The sequence below is a fragment of the Perissodus microlepis genome, chromosome 11, assembly GCF_051167445.1.
Source record: "Perissodus microlepis isolate ML-2025 ecotype Zambia chromosome 11, ASM5116744v1, whole genome shotgun sequence".
In the NCBI taxonomy this organism is placed as follows: Eukaryota; Metazoa; Chordata; class Actinopteri; order Cichliformes; family Cichlidae; genus Perissodus; species Perissodus microlepis.
In genome coordinates, this window is record NC_140471.1 from 1832889 (window position 1) to 1859393 (window position 26505).

The 26505-nt window shown below is 41.7% G+C and overlaps 1 protein-coding gene across 3 annotated transcripts in view; it reads left to right on the forward strand.

The window, feature by feature from the left end:
* grik2 (glutamate receptor, ionotropic, kainate 2) overlaps nt 1–26505 on the forward strand; it is a 346843-nt gene that overhangs the window by 267450 nt on the left and 52888 nt on the right. For all 3 annotated transcript variants that reach the window (XM_084942889.1, XM_084942892.1, XM_084942890.1), the window contains exons 13-14: nt 2930–3048; nt 10970–11187. In XM_084942889.1, coding sequence (XP_084799015.1) covers nt 2930–3048; nt 10970–11187 — 337 coding nt within the window. The remainder of the gene's footprint in view (nt 1–2929; nt 3049–10969; nt 11188–26505) is intronic.

The following is a 26505-nucleotide window of genomic DNA, read 5'->3' on the forward strand; positions in this document are numbered from 1 at the left end:
GCTGGTGTCCTGCAGGTTTTAGATCTCACCCTGGGTCATCACATCTGAATCAAATGATCAGTTCATTAGCAGGCCTCTGGAGAACTTCAAGACATGTTGAGGAGGTCATTTAGCCATTTAAATCAGCTGTGTTGGATCAAGGACACATCTAAAACCTGCAGGACACCGGCCCTCGAGGCCTGGAGTTTGACACCTGTGCTCTAATGCAAGGGCAAAGACTCCAATCTGACCCACAGGATGGGCGCGCACACACACACACACACACACACACATTTAGCGAGTTTAGTTTCTAAAGTATATTTTCTGTGATTTCAGGTTCCAAGGCAAAAGACATCATATTTGCAACAAAACATCTCAATGATTCTCAGAATTTTTAGAAGAAATATTCTGGGACAAACAGGACAAAAGTGGAACTTTTTGGAGGGGTTGAATCATGTTACATCTGCCATGAAGCTAACATTAAACTGAACATGATACTGAAGGTTAGATGTGATGGGACCTGGATGACTAGCCATAATTTGCCTATGACTTAATGACCTTAAAATCAAGATCACTTGAGTTATGCAGCAGGACAATGACTGCAATGATGGGAACGACTCATTGCCAGTTATCGCAAATGCTTGATTGCAGTTCTTGCTGGCAAGGGAGGCACAACCAATTACAAGATTTACGAGGCAATTCGTTTATCACATGGAGCCAGGTAGACTTGAATAGCTTTTTTTCTCTTAGTAAATGAAATCATTTTTTAAAACGTGTATTTCGTATTTACTCTTATTATCTTTGGCTAATGTTAAAATTTCTTTAATGATACGAAACATGGAAGTGTGAAAAGGAGGCACATATTTTTCCATAGCACTGTATCGAGAGTTTTTCTTTGCTGCTGACCTACACGCACAGCCAATTTAGAATGAGTAATACCTTAGCTTGTGTTTCTGTTTAAGGACAAATCCAGAGCACATGGAAAAAACCCTCATGACACAGACACAACAGTAAGATTGAAACTAAGAATTGTAGGGCAATAACAAGAGAGTTACATAATGGGTCAAATACTTTTAACCCACATAAATACTTTTCATTTTCATGGCGACTTACATAAATGATGAACTCTCAGTAACACCTGACATTAGTATTGTCATACATTATCATTGGCATTTTTTGCAGTAAGAGCCTGATGATTAAAGAAAGCAGAACATTGTTTCTGTGCCACTGATGAACTCTCCTGTTTTGCTTCATGCTTCTGTGCTACCCTTGCTCAAAGAATAGATGACCTGAGATAATGTTAGGAAAATATAATCGGATCGAAGTGACAGCAAACCGTCTCTATAGTGAGGGACAAGTTAAGCTATGTTCTCTCTTGTAAATTTCATTGCATCCAACCGATAGCAGCAGCCTAACATGTCATTCACATAATACTAATGACAACTTTGCTTAACCATGCTCATAGTGAACTGTACCTGGCTGTTTGCAACATGACTGGAACAAATTCACTGAGAAACAGGCACAAGGGATTGGGTCACATTGTTGCATTCTCCAAGGTTGCAGTTCAGCTGAACTCAATTTGAATTGAAATTTTACAAGCCGGCAAATCTGGGGATCATAAGCTGAACAGCTGCTTTAATGCCGAGGATTGTTTTAAATCAAAAATCAGGGGCACATTCACAGATCCATACACAATACACATATGAAATTCAATACACAATATCCCTTCTAACTGTTATAGGATTGAAAAGGAACACCGCCACTAACCATAATATAATAGCAACAGAGATTGGTCAGTGTCAGTGTACGGTTATAATGCTGTCATCCAGCCAGTCTCTTCAGCGTATCCTTGTCATGGTTGCAGGGGGGCTGAAGCCTATCCCAGCTACCACAGGACGAGACAGGGTGCATCCTGGACTAACACATAGAGACAGACAACAATTCACACTCAGAGTCACACCTCCACCAATGCTGTTATTAACTCTGCATTATTAACTAATGCTGATAAAATGCTGTCATTTTATCAATAAAGCAACACATCTTCATAACAGTCTTGTATTTAACCCAGGGGATAATGGATTACAACCGTGACACACTGAAGTGCAGAAGTTTTATCTACTTTATTGATCATTATTAGATGTCATTAGAATCAGTAACATCCACTCCAGAGTTTTTTGAAAAGTAAAACGTCTTGCACCCAACAAAACCTACATTATGCTTTTCCATTTAATTTTTCAAATTACTGTGTCGGGCTGAGTCGAGATAGAGGGCTGGTTCCCCCTTTTACTTCAACACAAACCAAATCAGGTCAGGACGCTTAACCGTAGACCAATCAACCTTTACTAATCTAATGTCACTTTTATTTAAAATGAATAAACGAGAACTCTCTTTGCTTGAAGAGTGCTTTGAATGAGAGGGATCACCAGGGCTGGCGTGGGCATGATGGGAATGAACCATTTGATCTGCTGAATATTAATGCTCCTTCAAGATTATAAGGATTATTAGTTCTTTTCTCGGCTGGCGATGGAGTTATTTTCAGAACCCATCGATTAAATTACAGCGGGAACTGCCTTTGATATGAGCACATCCACATGACGAGGCACTTTGGATTATCAGTGCTGCTCAAACCCACTCCCCAACCATTCTATGGTAATAAAATTGAAAAACACACAAAGGGAATTCAGATGAGAATTTTTAGGCTGTATCTTGATAACTGAGCTTTTCATTAAGGAATCAAATTAACAGCAACATGATCTCAAGCATGCTGGCATAGCAATGCTTATTGATTTGGGAAGTGTCTCTGAACATTAACTAACCTTTGTGTTCTTTCCTTTGTCTCCCCAGGTAGGAAGACCATTCTTGGTCTCTTTCAGTGTATACTCTTGTGTCTTTATGCAGCTGCAGTAAAAATATGTGTGTGTGTGTGTATGTTCTCTGTTAATTGTCACAGGTTTAGTCCCTACGAGTGGTATAACCCCCACCCTTGCAACCCTGACTCGGATGTAGTGGAAAACAATTTCACCCTGCTTAATAGTTTCTGGTTCGGAGTTGGAGCTCTCATGCAGCAAGGTAGACGCCTCTGCCTCCCCCCTTTTTCTAGCACAAGTCCCACTTTTTTGCTGGGGGTCAACCTTGCTCTTTGACCAGGCCCATGACCATGCATGGGGGCCTCTGTGCATGTAGCTAGATGCTTTACGTGTAGTCCAGCAGGATGGTTTGAGAAGACTTTGAGCAATGTGATTAGTATATGACAGTGGTGCTCCTGCATGCTTTCCTTCTCCCTCCTCACATTCCTGACCTATTAACAGCCATCACAACAGGTAGGTATCCCCACCCAAAACATGTGAGATGGATCAGATGTATGACTTTCTGTGAGAATGTAAACTTTTTCTGTGTTTGTTTTTTTTCCTTCTGCCAAATCTTCTCAACTAATCAGCACCCTTAGATTGAGAAAATTAACAGAAATGGAAATAGAAACACTTTATGATAGCACTTTCTATCACAGCTCAGTAATAACGTGGTAACAGTAGAGTAACAACGGGGAAACAAGAGCGCAATATTGTGGTAATTTCTAAGTTATTACAATTCAATTACCTGTGGTAGTTTTTGTGTAATAAGCAGGAAACAGAAACTGCTTGTTTCTATTTAATAGCATATTAATAAGCAGGTAAAAAAAAAACCTTTTAAAACAAACTTAAAGTTTAAGTTTTAAAAGAACAACAATGTTAAAACAAGTGTGATGTAATTGGCAGTTCTTTGAGCAACAATTTCACAGATACAGACTGTCCTATTGAAACAGTGCACCATTATGTTTATAATCAGAAATAAACCACTACAAAATTTACTGGTGGTAAATATATATATATATATATATACATATATACACATGCTTATTTGAAAGTATAACTAACCACATCTAGTTCTCTATCCATATTTGCAATAATAACGGTGAGCTTATTTCATGACGATCTTACTTTTATGCAATCTTAGTTTTTAGAACTACTCTAAGTGTTATCTGGTAAGCTAACGTTAGCTACTAACCTGCTGTTAGCTGCTTTGTTCGTGGTGTAAGTTGACAGTATGTGATGTAATAACTACAACAGACATGGTCCTGAATATAACTTAAGGAATTAAAAAAGGGTTTTATTTACCTTGCAGTCCTACAGCAGCAGTCTGCCACCTACTGGCAGCCAGCTCTTTGCAGGCTGTTCTATTTATGCTTATTACACACAACCTACCACAGGTGTTTCCAGGTAATACTCACTCACTTTTCAAGTTTGTTTTAATAGGTTATTAATATATTATTGGGATTTGATGTTATATTAGTTATTAATTTATTATTAAATAACAACGGACAGTTTTGCATTTTGCAGCTCTGTTTCTTTCTTATTACACAGAAACTACTGCAGGTAACTGAACGTAATAAAATTACCACATTATTACGTTTTTGTTTCTGCATTATTACCCTACTATTATCACTTCATTACCGAGCTGTAGTTCCACATTATTAACCCCAGATTTGTTATCCAATTACATATATTTAAGTGTAACAGTACTCAGCTGTAACCACTGTTGCAACAATGATATTACTTGGATATTAAGTGGTTATTACTTCGGTAGTTGCATACTAATAACTTAGAAAATACTACATTGTTACGCTCTTGTTTCCCCTTGTTACTCTACTATTACTGCATTATTACTGAGCTGTAATAGAAAGTGCTACCAACTTGGTATACACTTTTTTTGCGACCAATATCTTATATATTTAATAACACAATAAGAGATATGCTGTATGTCATATCATAAACATTTGCGTGCAAAGCCTTGAAAGCATGGTATATACTGTATGTATGACTTGCAACAAAACACTGGAATGGAGCATACAGGGAAGTAGCTGCAAGATTCCAGATTGTGTTAAAGGATCACTTTATGCAAATGACAAGAAGGAAAATAAGAGAGCTTGCCTTTAATGGCATCTAGCTGTGTAGATGGTTTTGTCCAGACTCTATCATCGCTTCCACACTGGACTGTATATAAAAGTTAGATGTAGCTACTGCGTCAGAAAAGTGAATCCAGTAGCGGAGTGGCTCAGAGTGCTATATCATTAAGGGTTGGTGCTAACTCACATTTACAAAGTGTTCACTTTCATGAAATACTAAAGTGAGTACAATGTTTTTCACAAGTCATTATGGCTTAAACTATGTTCCCATCTCATCAGTGTGCTGTGGTCTTCCTGCAAATTATGTATACATTAGGCCTCAAAGAGAGATAATGTTTTCCAATCAGGTTAAGTAGCAGTTCACATCTGGCTCCAAAAACACCACAGATGATAGTGGCCAAGTTCATTTGTTGTACTCACAGAACTAAAAGAATGAAACTTCTGACTATAGTAACAGTAATCATTTTGAACTTTTTCTTGATTACATAACACACACAGTATAGAGAGAGCATTTATCTGCACAACCAACACACTAGGAAGTCGTTGATGTCGTTCATAGAGCCAGGATGGTTATTGTGCTGCAACAGGCTCCATCACTTTTTCAAGGCCTTCCCAGTGAAACTTCAGCAGGGTGAACTAAAATAGAGAGAATAATATAAATCACAATACCCTATCGAAGTACTTTAGCTCACATGATGAAAACTGAACAGCTCTACCAGGGAAATTACAGTGCATTTTTTTTATCCAGCGCCAAATCACAACATCGGTCAGCTCGAGGGGCCAGAAAGTAGTCACAACATTTACTTGTTACACACCTGTTGCAGCTTTATTCCTCTAACTAATCTAAACTACTGGATTAGGCTCATTTTTCACCTCAGAATTATTTTTACACCCCTAATCACAAAGTGAAAAAAATGGTTGCGTATAACTCTTATGAAATTATAAAAAGTTGAGAAAACTATTTTACTGAGGCTTGGCAGCTCTGGCATACAGGTGTGATTTGTGTAGAGCTGCAGAAATGTTTGTCCTTCTGGAAGGTCCTCATCTTTCCACAGAGCAATGCTGGAGCTCTGTCACAGTGACCATCACATTCTTGGTCACCTTAATCACTCAGATTGTCCAGATGGACAGCTCTAGGAACTTATTCCATCTACAGATAATGGAGGCCACTCTGCTCATTGGGACAGTCATGCTGCAGTAATCGTTCTATACACTTCCCTAGATCTGTGCCTCTAAGTAACCATGTCTGAGAGGTCTACAGGCAGTTCCTTGGACTTCATGGCTTACTTTGTGCTCTGACGTACATAGTTGTAGAAACATCCGACAGATGATCACTGGAAACAGAATGCAGCTGAGCCCAATTTTCAGTGTCACGCAAAAGGTGTGAAAACTTTTATACATGTTACATTTTTGTTTTCAAGAAAACTTTGTTTCACTTTGTCATCAAGGAGTTTTGAGATTAGAATTTTGAGGTGAATAATTAATTTAATCAACTTTGGAAAATTCAACATGAAACAAATATGGATCAGGTGAAGCACTGCGAATACTTTTCAGATGACCTATACAGGTCTCAGAACATGGACAATGCAAAACTATCTGCATTACTCAATCACTCCAGAATGTAATGGCTTGGCATTTATATAGCATATGTTTCTCTAAGCTAGTGGGATGCTATGACTTGCTTATAGACCATGCTTACTAATATCTCCAGATTAGCTTGTAACACAGATCCATAAGTATTCCAGTTACTTTGAATAAGTAAATAAAATTATAGATTTTTTCATATCTTTACACCAACAAAGCAAATGAAAATATTTGATAAGCATTCAGCATACGTTTGTAGCATCTGAAACAGAGTTCAGTAAATGTCATGTATTGTAGCTTGAATTGTAGTTTAGTGTTCACTAAAAAGTCAGCAGAATAGATGATGGAGAGACATCATGTTGAGAAGATGTGGAGCCAGAAGACTGTGGGATTAGTCTCGACAAACACACAGTAGCTACATAACAGTATGCTGGTCTGCACTGTGGAGAGGCTCCCCTGCCGGGCGGCTTGCCTAACCCCCCAGAAAACTGTGGGACGTGCTGTTTGGTCATGACGTTACCTTGGGTACATGACAGTCAGCCCCAACCAGGCTCTGTTTGGTCTACGCTCGCCTCTCTGAAGGTCGCCCACTGTTTTCTGTTCTGGTGCAAAAGTATAAAAAGTCCAAACCTGGTAATACCTGCATCTGATTGCTGGTCATGGGTCCCACACAGAACAAACATTGTATTGTTACCAGCACTGATGAATGTGTGTTTGTTCTCATTCATGTTGAGTTGTGGTTTTAAAAATGGACAAAATGGGTGGCTGTTGGCCCTACTGGGTGACTTTATTGCCATGGTTGAATATACCTAATAATATACTGCTTTCAAATCACAAATCACTTTTCATACCATTTTAAACTTTAGCTAAAGATTTAATGCCAATGTAACAATATTTTAGGAACATTTTACAATTACTGTATTTTCGCAGGAATTACATTTCTTTATTCAGAACATATTTGTTTTATATTTCTTGTATTCCCGCTATTGTCGCTCCTTTTAATAGATAGGGAGGATTTATCACATTATTTATTAACTCCATAAAAATGTGTGTTAACATAAACCATATTTCCTGCACGTTACAGACAGTAGTGGTTTTAAATTCTACCAAACCAGTGAGTGCAAATGAAAGTCTCCAACTAACACTCTCGTTAAAGATTTAAAAAAACAACCTCCTGATAATGTAAAATGGTAAATGGCCTGTATTTGTATAGCGCTTTACTCAGTCCCTATGGACCCCAAAGCGCTTTACATTACATTCAGTCATCCACCCATTCACACACACATTCACACACACGATGGCAGCTACATTGTAGCCACAGCTGCCCTGGGGCGCACTGACAGAGGTGAGGCTGCCGGACACTGGCGCCACCACCAGTAGGCAACGGGTGAAGTGTCTTGCCCAAGAACACAACGACCGAGACTGTCAGAGCCGGGGCTCGAACAGGCAACCTTCCGATTACAAGATGAACTGCCAACTCTTGAGCCACGATCGGATGTGATAATTAAGCATTTAACCAATACAATCCTGTCTCTCTCCTTATGTCCAAATACTCTTTCTAGCTTTGTGTTACATCATACCACTACATATTTTGAGAGAATGTATGTTTCCATGCAATGTCATTAGTTGTGAAGGCACTGGACTATGAAAGAACGTTGGTAGGCATGAACCACCTTGTGCACACTCCATTGCAAAATCCATAAAACCAGGTTTAAGCTGCAGCTGGCTGCCATGTCTTTCACTGCATACTCCCTCCCTACTAGACAGCTCACTCAGGGACTATGAGAAAGAAAGACAGCTTGATGAGAAGTTAGTATTAGGATCGAGGATCTCACAGAGGGAGTGGCACACAGAGTTCTTAAATTTCTATCTCTCTGACTCTAAGAGCTTTCTCTCTGAGTGAATGTGAAAAATCCCAGATTTGCTTAAGCCATTTAAATAAAATAGTCCTGCTATAACTCAGACCCACCTTCCTCATATGGGCAACAAACCTCCCTCACTCCCACTCTACCCCCACATATACATTCATTCATCCTCTGCATACATTCTGGATAATACTTAATAAAAAAAGACCCTAGCATTACTTTAAGTGTCTTGATGCATGCTCAATCATCCAGGAAAGTAATTCTCCAAAAGCTGTTTCTCTTCATCTGGACGTAGCGTTTTGTGGGAGAAACATTTCGTCACTCATCCAGGTGACTTCTTCAGTCTCAGCTGACTGCAGGTTTCCCCAATATCATAAACAGTACATTTGCATAATGACTGAAACCAGCCCACTGAAGGAACAATGGACTGGGAGGTCAGTTCCTTAATCTTAATTATGCAAATTCTCATGACCATTGATCAACAGCCACTGATCATTGACCACTGATCAATGGCCATGAGTACCATTCACAGAGAGTTGGGGAATGGCTGCAATCACAGCATTGTAAGATGGCTGGTTTGAGCACGGAGTCAAGGAGGCCATTTACGTGAAAAGGGAAAGACCATCTCTGAATGGAGGAGGGGGCCTAAGGGTACATCTGTCACCATCTTACAATGCTGTGATTGCAGCCATTCCCCAACTCTCTGTGAATGGTACTCATGGCCATTGATCAGTGGTCAATGATCAGTGGCTGTTGATCAATGGTCATGACAATTTGCATAATTAAGATTAAGGAACTGACCTCCCAGCCCATTGTTCCTTCAGTGGGCTGGTTTCAGTCATTATGCAAATGTACTGTTTATAAGATTGAAACCTGCAGTCAGCTGAGACTGAAGAAGTCACCTGGATGAGTGACGAAACGTTTCTCCCACAAAACGCTACGTCCAGATGAAGAGAAACAGCTTTTGGAGATTTACTTTAAGTGGTGTATAAAGTGTGTTATAGTGTCAAAAGTGGCTTAGGAGAAGAAGAAGAAAGAAAATAAACCAGAAACGTATTAGGGCCGAGTCAGTGCAAACTTTACAGCAGCTAAGCTAAGCATCAGCTATACTTTGTAGAAATGGCCACAATCAGTGGAATCACAATAAATCTACTGAGGTTTTTATTCAATTCAGTTTTATTTATATTGCACCGATCACAACAGCAGTTGCCTGAAGGCATAGTTTTTATGCAGAGTTTATCTTTTGGAAAAGCTGACATGTAATTTCACTTTGGTAATTAGTTGCAAATCTGAAAGGTCGATGAATTAAGAGAGCATTCAGTGTCTGTAAATCTCTGTTACATGCACACTCTGAAATCAAAATACCTTTTTGGACCTTTTTTTACCTTTATTCGTTTACGGTACTGCCATTGCACTCATCACAGGGCACAAGTCTTTGTACCTTATCAAGAACCTTCTTGAACCTTTTGTTAGAATATTGCACCACAGTGTTGCATCTATCCATTTTGTAGCACTGTGTGCATGTCATGGGAGCAGCAGCCATTTTTATGTTCACTGCACAGCCCTTTTACACGGCAGCGTGAGCCAAAAATGACATTGCATTTGCTACCGTTTTCCACCTTCTTGTTGTCACTTCATGCACGTTGTATTTTTGTAACCTTTGTGTGTTGTGCCACTGCCACTGCAGCCAGGTCAAAAAGACAGGTGTACAATTGTATGCATGTATTTTTTTAATGACATATCAGTACAAAAGTTCAGAGATTTACAGATTATACAGAGGGAGATCCCCAAAAGCTGATTCTGTTCATCTGGTTGTAGCGTTTTCAATGAGATGAAACGTTTCTCCCAATGACAACACTACGTCCAGAAGAACAGAATCAACTTTTGTGGATTTACTTACCTGGATGATTGAGCATGCATCAAGACGATACAGAGGGAGATGTTGCAACCATGTGATAACATGAGACTTATTGTATCGTATGAATCTATCGTTGGCCTATCATCACCTTTCACTCGGGAAATGCTGCTTCTCCCTTTCTCCAGCCACCACCTTCAGGTCTTCTATGAGTTAACAGTGTTATCCTCTGCACCTCCATAATGTCAGTATGTAAGACAGAATGTATTCAGAATGTTTTTAAATAGCTTAAAAAAATAAGGAATCAGTAAATTGTTGACATTTAAGAGCCAAAATAACATTTTATTATTCATTATTTGTACTGTTTTGGAACATTTGGAATATTCACCTTTTTGACACATCTTGTGGTCCAATCCAATTTTATGAAATCCTGTTATAGCAGTGCTCTGTCAGAGATGGGTAGCATGAGTAAAGACTTTTGGTTTGTCTAAGGCATTAATTACTACTACTACTGCAATTAAGAATTTATTAATTTGATTGTTTTAACTAGGTTAGTTCCAAAGTTAAAGAGAACACATAAGGGAAATATTCAACCATGTGGCTGCCCACTCTGTCCAATCTTTGTGTTTGTGTCTGAGTGTGTGATCCAGGCAGCAGATGCAGAGACCTGGCCCAGTCTGGGTGTTGCCCACTCACAAACCTAATCTTGTATTCAGCCTCACCTGCTCCTCTGCTCCTTCCATTCAGGATCTGAGCTCATGCCGAAAGCCCTCTCCACCAGAATTGTAGGAGGAATCTGGTGGTTTTTCACACTCATCATTATCTCCTCCTACACGGCAAACTTAGCAGCCTTCCTAACTGTGGAGAGGATGGAGTCGCCTATCGACTCTGCTGATGATCTGGCCAAGCAGACAAAGATAGAATATGGAGTTGTAGAAGACGGCGCATCCATGACCTTCTTCAAGGTTAGTTACACTTTGACATTATCAATCCAGAGTTTTCTCATGAAAGATTACATATGGGGAAAAGGTTGTGTTGGTAGTAGTACAAATACATCTGACGTTTTGCTGGGGTCCTAAACTTAATTATACAGGAAGTAAAGAAATAACGTACGCTTACATGGACTGATTCTCATATAGCACTTTTCTGGATTTCTAAGCTTTTCTTCTCCCAGAGCACTCAAAGCACTGTTTACAACATGCCTAATTCACCCATAAATACAAACTTTATTTCTGTGCAAAAGTGCTTTGTATCTAACATTCACACACTCGTACTCCAGTGGATGCATTGGAGAGCAACTTGGAGCTATTATCTTGTCCAAGGATATTTGGCATGCAGATGGAGCAGCCAGGAATCAAACCACCAACCTTCTTATTTGTTGAGGACCTGCTCTACCTTCTGAGTTACAGCCCCCCCAGTTTAAACCTCAAAACTACTGGGTAAGATTTAGGAAAAGATTATCTCTTGAGTTAATATAAAAAATGGTGCACATGTTAGAAAGCTTACACAGAAAACTAAGCCTTTCTTGGTTGTATGAACTAGTTTGATATCAAACTAGTTCATACAACCATCTAAAGGGGACGGTGGTAATAATCATTGTTGGGAAGGTTACTTTTAAAATGTATTCCATTACAGATTACAGGCCCCAAAATGTATTTTGTAACGTATTCCATTACATTACTCAATGACAGTAGTGTATTCGAATACTTTGGATTACTTAATATATTATCAAGCTTTTTACAACTACATGAATGTACTACTGCTGTGTGATTTATCACTATTACTGAAGGTTTCTCTCCATACCAACACCAACTAGATGTTTAAATCTTAATATAAATGAGTAACAGTAGGTGGACATTAGGTAAGGCTGCACTTTTTGCAGTGATCTCGTATAGAAAACTATTCGTATATAAAACAGGTCCGCGGCTCCGAACCGTAGTAAAGGGACCTCTGGCTGATACGTCGGGTTCGTGTCGGGCTCGTAGCTGAAAACTAGCTTTACTTTGTTTTCTGGGTCAACTTTGCTAGCGAGAGACAGAGAGAGGCGTTGAAAGGCTGCTCCAACGGAGCTTATTGTTTCAGAGGAAAACACGAACACAGTAATAATAATGGATTGGATTTATATAGCGCTTTTCAAGGCACCCAAAGCGCTTTACAATGCCACTATTTATTCACTCACTGGTGGAGCAGCTACAGTTGTAGCCACAGCTGCCCTGGGGCAGACTGACAGAAGCGAGGCTGCCATATCGCGCCATCGGCCCATCTGGCCAACACCAGTAGGCGGGAGGGTAAAGTGTCTTGCCCAAGGACACAACGACCAGGACAGAGAGCCCGGGATCGAACCGACGACCTTCCGGTTACAGATGCGCTTCCCAACCCCCTGAGCTGCCTGCTATGCCTGTAACACTCTGCCTATTGCTTTCATATTAAATCATTTTTTGAATAATAATTTTTAAAAATATTTCTTCACGTCATTATGTGGGGTCTAGTAGAGGTGATATGGGCCATGACATTGAGACACAGGCATTAGAGCCTCTTAATGCGTGTTTTCTTTGGGTTTCCACCGGAGTGGAATTACCAAAAATAGAGGGCATAGGCTAACATATGAAACAGGAAAAGACCGTAATCCATTTATTTCAACAAAGTAACTAAAATACAACCTTTTTAAACAGTAATTGTAACGGAATACAGTTACTCATATGTTGTATTTTAAATACGTAACGCCGGTACATGTATTCTGTTACTCCCCAACACTGGTAATAATAACCTGCACAATCAGTCAAAATCCAGAGTCCAAAACCCAGGGATCCCAATTTCACATGAACATCACATAAGAAAAATCACTTCTGCATGTATTTTGTTATTCTTTATACATGTATGGTGATAGATGGCGGCGCACACTGTTGCAGCGGCTTACGGCTCTCCGTCTCAGTACTCCTTCCCTTTGTTTAGTTTGTTTAGTTTGTATGTCCTTCTTATTTTTTTTTTTGCACTATCGGCTCTGCTTTAAAAGTTTGCTACACCCGCCAGAGCCTCATAGACATCGGTGACCAGCATCAAACATCTGTTTCACTGGACTTTCTTCGCATGCACAACATCCTACATCACATAGCGAGACCACTGGGCTCCCCGTGGATTGTTATCGGGACTAGGCAGCGGCGCAGACGGAGGGAGAGGAAGCAAAAGCGGGGCCGTAGGTCCGGCATTATGCTGAGGCTAAAAAACAAACCACACAAGCCACCTCTGCCGAGCCTCTCTCTCCAATGCCAGATCCCTTGTGCAAAAAACGGATGACCTGGAACTACAACTAGTGGGAAATTGCTATGTCCGTGACTGCTGTGCCTTGATCATCACCAAAACCTGGCTCCACCCGGGAATACCCGATGCTAGCGTGCAGCTAGCAGGCCGCACTCTGCTCCGCTGGGACAAGACAAAGGACTCCGGTAAGAGCAGGGGGGGCGTGAAAGCTGGTGCAACAACGGGACAATTATAAACAGTCACTGCTCTCTGAACCTCGAGTACATGTCAGTAAGATGCCGGCCTTTATACCGAGAGAGCTAACAGTAGTGATCATCACGGCTGTGTACATTCCACCCGATGCCAACGTAAACACGGCGCTCTCTATCCTGCTGAACACCATTAACGAACAGCAGCGGGCCCACCCGGACAGTGTTCACATAATTGCAGGTGACTTTAATAAGGCCGACATAAAGACTGTGCTCCCAAAGTTCTATCAGCATGTCAAATGTCCCACCAGAGGAGAAAACACTCTAGATCATGTTTACTCCGACATCAAGCATGCATATAGAGCCATACCCCTCCCCCACCTCGGTCAGTCCGACCACCCCCCCCCAGCCTACACCCCCCTCAGGCGCAGTGCCAGGCCCACCACAAAGACGGTTACAACCTGGCCTGAAAATGCTCTCTCCAAACTACAGGACTGCTTCACAGAGACAGACTGGGACATATTTGAACACCAGGACCTAGAAACTTTCACAGGATCAGTACTGGACTACATCAAGTTCTGTACTGCAAATGTGACTGTGGACAAAAGCATTCGGGTTTTCCCAAACCAAAAACCCTGGATGACCAGCGAGGTCCGCTCACTCCTCAAAGCCCGCGATGCCGCCTTCAGGTCAGGTGACAGAGCTCTGTACAGGGCTGCTCGAGCTGACCTGAAAAGGGGGATTAAAAAAGCCAAGACAGACCACAAAAGAAACATCGAGTCCCAGCTGTCCAGCAACAACACACGGGAGGTGTGGCAGGGAATGCAAGACATCATCAACCACAGAGGCTGTGAAAGCAGAAAACCTGAGTGTGCAGCTGGCAGAGGAAATAACCAGCTTCTTCGCCCGCTTTGAAACACCACAACAGCAGCACTCATCTGCTTCAGCCCTGCTCCCATCCTTATCCTCATCCTCACCTGGTTCCTGCACCGCTCCATTCACTGTAACGGAGCACGATGTCAGACGTGTGCTCCTAGCAGTGAACCTCAGGAAGGCGGCCGGTCCAGACGGAGTACCTGGCAAGGTACTAAGAGCATGCACACACCAGCTCACCGTCATCTTCACCAGACTCTTCAACCTCTCGCTGGATCAGGCAGCCATCCCATCCTGTCTAAAATCAGCCACAATCATCCCAGTGCCGAAGAAGTCTCCCATCTCCAGCCTGAATGATTACCGCCCTGTGGCCCTCACACCGGTAATCATGAAATGCTTTGAGAGACTAGTCCTTCAGCACATCAAGGATTACCTCCCCCCAGAATTCGACCCTCACCAGTTTGCATACCGTGCAAACAGATCCACAGAAGACGCCATCGCCACAGCCCTCCACGCTGTGCTGAGTCACCTAGAGCAGCGGCAGAGCTATGTCCGAATGCTCTTCGTGGACTACAGCTCAGCCTTTAATACAATCATCCCGGACATCGGCATCACCAAACTGGTCACTCTTGGCCTCCCTCCTCTCACATGTGCCTGGATAAAGGACTTTCTCACAAACCGGCCCCAGACTGTAAAACTCGGCCATCATCTCTCCTCCACTTGCACACTGAGCACCGGCTCCCCACAGGGCTGTGTGCTGAGCCCCCTCCTGTATTCTCTCTACACCCACAACTGCAGTCCGACCCACAACAACAATCTCATCATCAAGTTTGCCGATGACACCACGGTAGTCGGACTCATCTCAAAGGGAGACGAGGCAGCCTACAGAGAGGAAGTCCTGAAGCTGGCAGCCTGGTGTTCAGAAAACAACCTGGCACTAAACACTAAGAAAACCAAAGAGCTCATTGTTGACTTCAGGAGACACAGCACTGACTTGGCCCCCTTTTACAGCAATGGGGAGTGTGTGGAGAGGGTCCACACCTTCCGGTTCCTTGGTGTCCTCATCTCTGCTGACATCTCCTGGACAGACCTCAGGAAGTACAAGCTGAACTCCAACCTGCTGCTGACCTTCTACCGCTCGTCCATTGAGAGCCTGCTAACCTACTGCATCACGGTATGGTACGGCAGCTGCACCAAGGCAGATAGAGTGAGGCTTCAGAGTGTGGTCAAGACAGCACAAAAGATCATCGGCTGCCCTCTCCCCTCCCTGATGGACATTTATTCCTCCCGCTGCCTCAGCAGAGCAGCAAACATTATCAAGGACAGCTCCCACCCTGGTTTCAACATGTTCAGCCTGCTTCCCTCAGGGAAGCGCTACAGGTGCATCAGCACAAAAACCCACAGACTCAAAAACAGTTTCTTCCCCAACGCCATAACCACCCTGAACTCACACATGCACCGATAACACAGCCGCCCCCCCGCCCCCCCTTCTTTTTTTTCTTTTCCTTTCCTCACACTTCCACTTTGGACCACCACTGTGCAATACCAATTCTATGTGATGCTACTTGTTTAAATTCCTAGGGTTTGGGTTATTACCAGGTTCACATATGATAAAGTTCTGTTCTGAAACCATTTGAGCTCTACTCCTTTTTGTGTACCTTGAAGCCTTGCTTTTATTCTCCTTGAGCGTTAAGTACACGCAGTTGCAAAAGGCTATTGTTATCCACTGAGAAAACATATTCTTTTTTTTATATTTGTAGTTTTTATTGGTGATCATGTACAAAGAATTTACACAAGGAACTTTACAACATACATGGGGACAAAGATCAAATAGCCATATACATTGTCGGTCAATATATCCAACAGAATTTCAATTTCTCAAAACTGTAGTCAGATGTAAGCAATAGTTCCCAGTTGTTTTTCTCCCCCACCTTCCCCCTGTATATAGAGTGTTTATTTGGAATATATATATCTGGACAACATTTTCATAATAGGGAAAGAAAGAAACAAACAAACAAAACCAACAAACAATAGCACCAAAGAAGAAGCAAACAAAAAAATTTATCAAAAAACAAACAAACAAACACACACCCAGCTGGACAAGTGCAGGCAGTTGATCCAATCTTGGTGTGATGTCCACCTTATAGTTGCTTACCTAGGTAAGGAGAGTCATTTTAAAAAAATCACTTCTTAGCTCTGTAATGTACTGGGTCCATCTGGACCAGAGTTTGTTGAATCTGTAATGGTAAATAGACTGGTTCTTATATGGCACTTTTCTACTCTTCTGAGCACTCAAAGCGCTTTACACAACTTGTTCATTCACCCATTCGCACAAGCACATTTTCTAAGTGCTTTCTAACTAAGGTTCACACACAGTCATACTTCGACGGATCAGAAAGCAACTTGGGGCTAGTATCTTGCCCAAGAATATTTGGCATGCAGACTAGGGGAAGCCAGGAATCGAACCACCATCCTTCCAATCAGTAGATGACCTGCTCTACCACCTGAGCTACAGGCACCCCCAATCTGTCTCTTTGAAGCCACAAAGACATAGTAAGCCTCTCCATTACGAATATTTGGTACACAGTATTGTAAAGTTCTTGTATTCCTGGTACGTTTGGTTGCAGCCAATGCCTAGTCAATGTTTTCTTAGCTGACATTATAATAATTCTCAGTAGGCATTTATCTGCTGGAGTGGTTATATTTAGGGGTTCCTGGCCTAAGTACATATGTAAGAAATCAAAGGGGAGTTGGGCACTTAAAATCTTTTCCAAGCATTTATGAATATCTTGCCAGAATGAATTAACTTTGGGGAAGGACCAGAATAAATGGTAGTGATTTGCCTTTTGATTGCCACATAATCTCCAGCAGGCTGAACTTACATTTTGATGGCTTTTTTGGTCTGGGGTAAGAAAGAAACGAATTATATTTTTCCAGCCAAACTCTCTCCAATTGGATGAGCAGATAGTTTCCCATTGCACTTTACATAACAGGTCCCAACCTTTGTCCTCCATCACTAAGCTTGTTTCTTTCTCCCATTTTTTTAAACATACAAAGTACTGGTAGATTTATTTTCTTGAAATCCTTGATAGAGCTTTACAACAACCTTCCGAACCACAGTGTTAACGTTATAAGCCATTTGAAATGTATTTAGAATTCTGTTTCCCTTCTCCTCCCAACTGGGCCCTACAATTTCCTAAAGCCTGTTTCTCATCTGTAAGTATCTAAAGGAATCTTGATTGTTTAAACCCTGTGTTGCCTTTAGAGTCTGAAAATCTGCTAGTTCCCCCTCATGACTGAATGTCAAAGAAGAAGTAAGGCCTTTCAATTTCCATTCTCGAAATCTTATGTCACCCTGGTTGGGTGGGAACCCTGTATCAAAAGCACACCGTCTTAGCATCAATTCTGCCTTGTTTAGCTTGTTCTCTCTGCACACCTCCTTCCAGATCTTAAAAGTTGATTTTATCCAGGGATTATCAGGATCTTTCAAATGCGACTTTAGTTTACCATCCGCTATCATAGCTTGGATTGGTTGGCCATTAGTAGCTCGTTCTTCTATGTCTTTCCACCGAGATTTAAACAAAGAATCACATAAACAAACTAATGGCTGGGCAGAATAATAACAGTCCTTCAGACATGGTAAAGATAGACCACCCTTGTCCTTTGGTAATTGTAGTGTACTGTATCTTACCCTGTTTTTTTTCCCCAACCATAAATAGCGGGAAACTATCCTGTCCCATTCCACGAATTGTTGTTTTGGGATTTCAATGGGGCGAGTTTGGAAAAGATAAAGCAGGCGTGGTAGAATCCTAATCTTCATTGATACTATCCTGTTAATTAGGCCCAAAGTTGGAATGAGGCTTCACCTCATTAAATCCAACTTCATTTTTTGTGTTTAATGGGCCGTAGTTCAAAAAGCATTTTATCGTCTCTGCATAATATCACCCCAAGATATTTTATGGAGTCTTTGCCCCATTTGAGATTGCACTTCTTTTTAAGTTCAACCCCAGGTTGGAAGTTGAAGGTCATAACTTGCGTTTTTTGAAAATTTAATTTATAGCCTGATAATGACCCAAATTCCTCTAATATCTAATATCGGCAAAAAGAGAGCGCTTCTGATAATCTCCCTGGACATTGATCCCTTTAATTTGGTTATCTTGTCTTATATATTGACTAAGGGGATCGATGAACAAAGCAAATAGGATCGGAGATAGTGGGCAACCCTGTCGGCATGATCTTTCAAGGATAAATGGTTTTGATAGGCTGCTGTTTATTTGAATTTTTGCTGTTGGTTTGTTGTAAATTGTTTGAATTGTCTCAGTGACTGTCTGATGAAATCCAAACTTATCTAGAACTTCATAGAGAAATGACCATCTTACTGAGTCAAATGCTTTTTCAGCATCTAAACCCATCAGCATTGCCTCTAGATTATTCCTTTTAAAGTGATATATGACGTGGAGAGTCCTTCTAATACTGTCTTGGGTCTGCCTCTGACGGATAAACCCGGTTTGATCCAGATTAATACGTTTGGGTATAACATTATTAAGTCGTTTGGCTATTATGGATGTGTATGCTTTATAATCCAGGTTTAATACTGATATTGGTAATAGTGCCCACAGTTCAATTTATCTTTTCCTTCCTTAGGAACAACAGACATGATGGTGAGGGACCTCCCCTCCTTTAAGGACCCAGTTGCACACTGCCTTCAGCCTAGGAGTTAATTCCTCCTTGTAGGTCTTATACCATTCACCAGTGAAACCATCCATGCCAGGGGTCTTGTGCGGCTTTAGTCTTGCAATTGCAACACTGATTTCTTTATCCATAATTTCTTTAGTTAACATGCTGTTCTCCTGTTCTGAGACCTTCGGGAGGTTTAGAGAACTTTTAGAGAAATTTTCAATCTGGTCCTCGTTATTTAGTATGGGCTGGGATATTCATGTCCCCTCCACATATCAGCATTCCTTCTGTTTCAGATGCCATCAGCTCAAACATGTGCTTATAGAAACTCCGGTCGCTCCCAGGGGGAGCGTATATATTGAGAATTGTCACCAGAAAACTGTCAATTCTCCCTTTTACCAGTACATATCAGCCCTCCCTATCTCTTTTGTCAGATAAAAATTCAAAACAAGTCTGTTGTGATACCAATATTGCAACTCCTCTGCGGTGTCCGGACTTATATGATGATGAAGAAACATGTTTATTAAAGCCTCACTCCAGTTTTTTGTGTTCTTGGTCTGACAAGAGCGTTTCCTGCAGTAGGGCTAGTTTAGACAGTATCTTGGCTCTTTTTTGTGGGCTAACTATTCCATTGAAGGAGATGATATTAACAGTGTTTTCCATTTTTAAGGTGGAACATTATTGTCGAAATAAGCCTAGGAATGCCACATTGTCTGAACAGTGCTGCACAGAACCACAGCTAACAGGGTAACAATAGAACCAATGATGAAAATTTGACAAGAAAGGGGGGAAAAAATAAATAAGGAAACCCTGTAAGAGCTGGCGTAATAAGTCTTTAAAGGGGACCGCCACCCACTTTAGAGTGGGCCCCCTGATTGGAAGACGTCCTTGTGCAATTCTCCCACCCTGCATGAGGCAGTACTCCCAGCCTCTTAATTACAACAAGGCGGTAGCTCTAAATATTGTGCATTTCGCTTCCCTTATCATTATATTGTCTCTTTTTGCCCGAAGTCAGCAGAGTTTACAAAAGGATTAATTAAAATAAATAAAAATAAATAAAAAGCAGGCAATTCGGAAAGGATAAGTTATTTTACCTGTAGCTGGTTAATATGCCTCGACATCTTACTTGTAATAGTGATGCATTTATTGCGGGTCCCTTCTATACTGTTGCAGTCTCTCCTTGACTGACACAGAGTCCATTTGACTCGGGCGCTCCAGTGTGGATCGCTTTTCTCTCTTGTTCCCTTTCGTGGTCCGTGTCAGTTTCTTGATCTGTGCCAACGGCGACTCTGGGGGCTTGTAGATCGCTATTGGGAGGCCCCTGTCGAACATGTCCTTCGTCGCCTCTTCAGCGGTATTGTAGAATGCTGTTCGATCCAGGTAGAATACTCAAAGTTTCGCAGGAAACGGTGTCTGGAAGCGTATCCCTCACTGTTTTAGGGTTAAAATAAGATAACCTTTATTAGTCCCACACGTGGGAAATTTCTTTTGTCAAAGCAGGAAGTGGACAGTGCAAAAGTTATATAGCAAAAATTTGAATACAATAAGAATAAAATACTGTACACAACTGTACAGAATAGAATAAAATAAAATACTATATACAGTAGAATAAATAGAATAAAATAATAGGATAAAAATAGAATGCAAATGCTTTATACAACTGAGTAAAAATACAACTTTGTCAGAAAAAGAGTATTGCACTTAGTGTTAATACACATGTGTGGATGTGTGTGTTGATCAGTTGGAGTCTTTGTTGTGGAGTCTGACAGCAGTGTGGAGGAAAGACCTGCAAAATCTCTCCGTCCCACACCGTGGGTGCCGCAGCCACTGAAGGAGCTGCTCAGTGCTGTCAGAGTCTCCTGCATGGGCTGGGAGATGTTGTCCATCTTAGCTTCTGTGTATGCCTTTCTCTGTTTGAGGACGTTGGGAGCGTAGTCTTGGTCCATATTAATCTGTTTACCTTTCCACTGAAATCCCTTCATTTGCCATGCCTTTTTGAGTATTTCTTCCTTAGTCTTGTAACTCAAAAAGTGAACAATGATGGACCGAGGCGGGGTACCATCTGGGGTGGGGGACGCAGCAAGGGCACGATGCGCTTGCTCAGTGTCTAAGTTCAAAGTCAAGGGGAGTTTCAGGTTCTCCCTCAGAAGATTTTCAACAAAGTCTATCATAGTGGCCGCACTTTTCTCTTTGTTCTCCACTACTCCTTATATCCTGACATTATTTCGGCGGGAGCGCCCTTCTCGATCGGCGAACTGAGACGCAAGCTTGGATTGTAGTTTAAGTAGCTAAATACCACGTCCTCCACCGTTTGAACCCGTTCCTCCGTGTCTACGATACGTCCCTTCGCTTCCTCGAGTCTTATGTTGGTTTTGCATATTTCGGCCTTCTTCAAACTGTTGCGTGTTTTCTTTTCTGAAGTCCTTAATTTCCATAAATATCGCCCTCATCCATTTCGGCATTTCTGCTAGCAGTGGGACCAGCACTAGCCAAAATGTCGCCCTCCTCGTTGACTTCACTTTCATCAGTATCCATCACCGTCGTATTTTCGACTCGTTTCTTGGTTTTCATCTTGCAGCATTTATCCTTCACCATAGCCCCTTCCTAGTTATTCACTTTCAGCTGCTTATCTTGTTAATATTTGGAATTTCAGAGGCTTTGACATAAAACGGGCCGGGAGCAGAAGTTTCACGCAGCTACCTCCATCACTGCACTGGAAGTCTCTCCGAGAAAACATATTCTATCCACACATTCAGTGTGAGATGTTTAAAATGCATGACTGGAATGGAATGCTTTGGTAAGACTTATCATCAGCCTCAGTCAATTCAATAGACCACACTCTCAGACGTGCAAGCTTCCCAATCACAGTTTGTCTGTTTTTTGTTTGCCTTTTCTTGGTTCAAACTACTTTAGTTGGTTAACTATTGTCTTCTGCAAAACATATATCTAATGGTGGTTTATTATGTTAGTGTCTTTGCAGGATATTATTCGAAGCAGTGATACGTCTCTCTACTTCCAGTCATAGGCATTCCTTATGGCCTGTTGCTACAACACCTTTAAATGATTTAATAAGTAAACACACACCTTGTTAGGTAATAAAATTACATCTTATTAAAGGTAATACTGCTTTTGACAGTGGCTTTTTACATGGATGTGTCACAGATCTTCTTGTCCCCAGGCTATACATGTCTGAATTATTTTGCATTAGTATTACAACAGATGGGAGGAACAGCTTATGCAACCATGGTGAATTAATCAAGTAGATAAAGCTCATTCACATGAGATCTGAGAAAAGAGGAAGCCAATTTATAGAAGAGAGGAAAAAAGAGAAAAGAAACAAATTGTGTTATTTTCCACCTTCCTTATGTTTATGATCATTTGGTAAAAACACTGTACACACTGTACAAAAAACAAACCAAAACAGTCTATGTTTAAACCCTCCTTCAAAAACTCCAACAACAATTTCTTTTCTATTTCGTGAATCCTTTATGTATCCAAGGAAAAGTCTCTCTGACCATAAAATTCTCACTTTAAAGAGAGATGTGGCCAAAATGCCATGAACATAAACATGGCAGTGGGTTCACTATAGTGAAATCAACTTCATAAACACATTATATACATCTTCATCTTGATGCATGCTCAATCATCCAGGTAAGTAAATCTCCAAAAGTTGATTAGGGAAACCTGCAGTCAGCTGAGACTGAAGAAGTCACTTGGATGAGTGACGAAACGTTTCTCCCACAAAAAGCTATGTCCAGATGAACAGCATCAACTTTTGGAGACATTATATACACATTAATAACCTATTAAAGCTAACTTGAGAAAGTGTGCTCATTATCTAGAAATATCTCTAATGAGCTTGGAAAGTAAAGTGTCTGAACTTTAAGTTTCTTGAAAATGTTTCACCTCTCATCCGAGAAGCTTCTTCAATTCTAAGAGCAATTGTTGGAGAGTTCCAGATTTTCAAGCCCTATTGGAAGTGTCCCAAAGAGGGTCCTGGACCCCTGATTGTTCCTCTGCCTAATCACCTGAGCCACGGTGTGAAAACGGGTGTGGCTCACAATCACACCCGTTTACGCCTCAGAGCTTTTATATATATATTAGTGCTGTCAGCGTTAATCTAGTTAAAATGACATTAACACCATAACTACATTAACGAGGCAAATCTCCATTAACCTGTTACTGCGGATTGCCCTGTGCGTGCGGCTGGACTGCATCAACGCGTTAATGAGCTAACCGCGCAAACGCATTGACGCCGTCCATATACTTCTATATAAAATTCTCCTCTCGCCCCTGTGGGCGGTCTATGCTTCAAGCTCGGGTCCTCTACCAGAGGCCTGGGAGCTTGAGGGTCCTGCGCAGTATCTTAGCTGTTCCTAGGACTGCGCTCTTCTGGACAGAGATCTTAGTTGTTCTTGGGATCTGCTGGAGCCACTCGCCTAGCTTGGGAGTCACTGCACCTAGTGCTCCAATTACCACTGGGACCACCGTTACCTTCACCCTCCACACCTTCTCCAGCTCTTCTCTGAGGCTTTGGTATTTCTCCAGCTTCTCGTGTTCCTTCTTCCTGATGTTGCTGTCATTGGGAACCGCTACATCGATCACTACGGCCGTCTTCTCATGTTTGTCTACCAGCACTATGTCCGGTTGGTTAACCACCAACATTTTGTCCATCTGTATCTGGAAGTCCCACAGGATCTTAGCTCGGTCATTCTCCACCACCCTTGGGGGCATGTCCCACTTTGACCTCTGGACTTCCAGGCCATATTTGGCACAGACGTTTCTGTATACTACACCGGCCACTTGGTTATGGCGTTCCATGTATGCCAGGTGTGATAGACCCCAGCCTCTATGGATCTCAGAGCTTGTTCCTGTGCTGCCATGATTAGTGCCTCTGTGCTGTCTTTTAGTCCAGCTTTATCCAGCCACTGGTAGGATTTCTGAATGACAGCCACCTCCGCTATCAGGCAGTGGTACATACCATGTAGGGGCCTGTCCTTCCATGATGGTTCCTCGTCTCCCTCCTCTTTCTTGGGTTTCTGCTGCCTGAGGTATTCACTGAGAACATGGTCATTTGGGGTCATCTTCCTGATGTATTTGTGGATGTTCGTTGTCTCATCCTGGACTGTGGTGCTGACACTCACTAGTCCCCGGCCTCCGTCCTTCCGCTTAGCGTACAGCCTCAGGGTGCTGGACTTGGGGTGAAACCCTCCATGCAGGGTCAGGAGCTTCCTGGTCTCGATGTCAGTGGCTTCTATCTCCTCCTTTGGCCAGCTTATTATCCCAGCAGGGTACCTGATCACGGGCAGGGCACAGGTGTTGAAAGCCCGGATCTTGTTCTTCCCATTCAGCTGACTCCTCAGGACGTGCCTGACCCTCTGCAGGTACTTGGTGGTTGCAACTTTCCTAGCGACCTCTTCGTGGTTTGCCTGTGGGATCCCCAGGTACTTGTAACTGTCCTCTATGTCTGCGATGTTGCCTTCTGGTAGTTTGATCCCCACAGTTCTGACTACCTTCCCTCTCTTTGTTATCATCTGACTACATTTATTCAGTCCGAATGACATTCCGATATCGTTGCTGTATATCCTGGTGGAGTGGATCAGTGAATCGATGTCTCGTTCACTCTTGGCAAACAGCTTGATGTCATTCATGTACAGGAGGTGGCTGACAACTGCTCCACTCCGTAGTCGGTATCCGTAGCCAGCAATGTTCCCTCTAAGCTGCGCACGTGCGCAATTGCGCACTGTTGGCACGGTCTCTGCGCACAGAAAATCTGCGTTGCGCACAAAAAAAAAACTAACCTGAATTGAAATTAAAATTAATACTTCAACAATCATGTTTTGCAGTGTTAGTCAGTGAGTGACTGGCTGCTCCCATATGGGATTAGAACGATGCCACCTTATCCCATAGTTCAGCCGATGCGTATATACGCAGCCAATCAACGTCGTTGACAGGTTATGACAGCGTCCTTATGTGCCGACACCGGTGTTTTAGCGAGCAAAGTGGCTGATGTGGAGTGAAGCCACGTTAATGACAACGTGTACAACCATTGGAGATGTGAGCAGGACAGACGGAACAATTGACGGAAAAAGTGTGAACTTTATACCAGTTTTTAAATTGTGTTGATCGGCCACGTAAAACCAGAGTTATGATAAAAATATCTGCAATGTTTGGTTTTCTTCCTGAATACTGTCGTTGTTTATATTTACTGCGGGAAGAAATGGTAAAAACGGCGTTTTATAAGAAAAAAGGCTCAAAAGCCTGTGAGCAAAAACAAACCCCACCCCCCACATTTCCTATTGGTCCAAAAAAGTACCATGTCGACCAATCAAAAAATGATATGGCAAAGTGGCATCTTGTTGTTAAGAAACGGGGGGAACTTTTAGGAGTGATGGCGGTGTTTTGAGATGTGAGAGATTTGAGACGTTCAGCGCAAATCTTGTGTAGTTAGTGTGTAGTTAGTGTGTAGTGTAGTCAATAGTTTTGTTGTGTGTGTCAGAACAATGAGGCGACTGCTGAATGTTACAGGTGTTACAGCAGTGATACATCTGCTGTTGTCAGGCCTGCAGGTATCAGGCTGTTGTTCTCCTTCATCTCATAGTGGACAGAAATATTTTTTGGAGTGGCACAAATAATTTGTGTGGCATCAGATTTGATGCAGAACAGCTGATTGTTGGATTGTATGTTGGAGATGATGTGGATAGTGCTTTTGAAATATTTTTGGATATCTTCAACTGCCTGTACGATAAAAATTGCCCAGTCGGGCAATTCAGTATCAACAATAAATCTATTAAATGCCCGTGGTTAACAAAAGGACTACACAAGGCCTGTAAGAAGAAAAATTCTTTATATAGACAATTCACTAAGCTAAGAACCGAAGAAGCAGAGTATAGATATAAAAAATATAAAAATAAGCTAACGGAAATATTAAGAACTAGTAAGAAATTATACTATACTAAATTAATACATAAAAATAAAAACAACACTAAAGAGATATGGGGAATACTTAACACTATTATTAAAGGTAACACAAAAAAGTGCTCATATCCAGATTATTTCATTAATAATAACAGTGACAATTACAATCTAAACGAGATGGTGGAGTGCTTTAACAGCTTTTTTGTAAATGTGGGACCAGAGCTGGCTACAACAATTCCAAAAAGTAATCGCAGCGAAATGTCACTGATAGAAATAAATTCAAAGACTATGTTCTTGTCGGGAGTTACCGAACTAGATATTTTAGATGTAGTTAACAACTGTAAGAACAAGACCTCTAATGATTGTTTT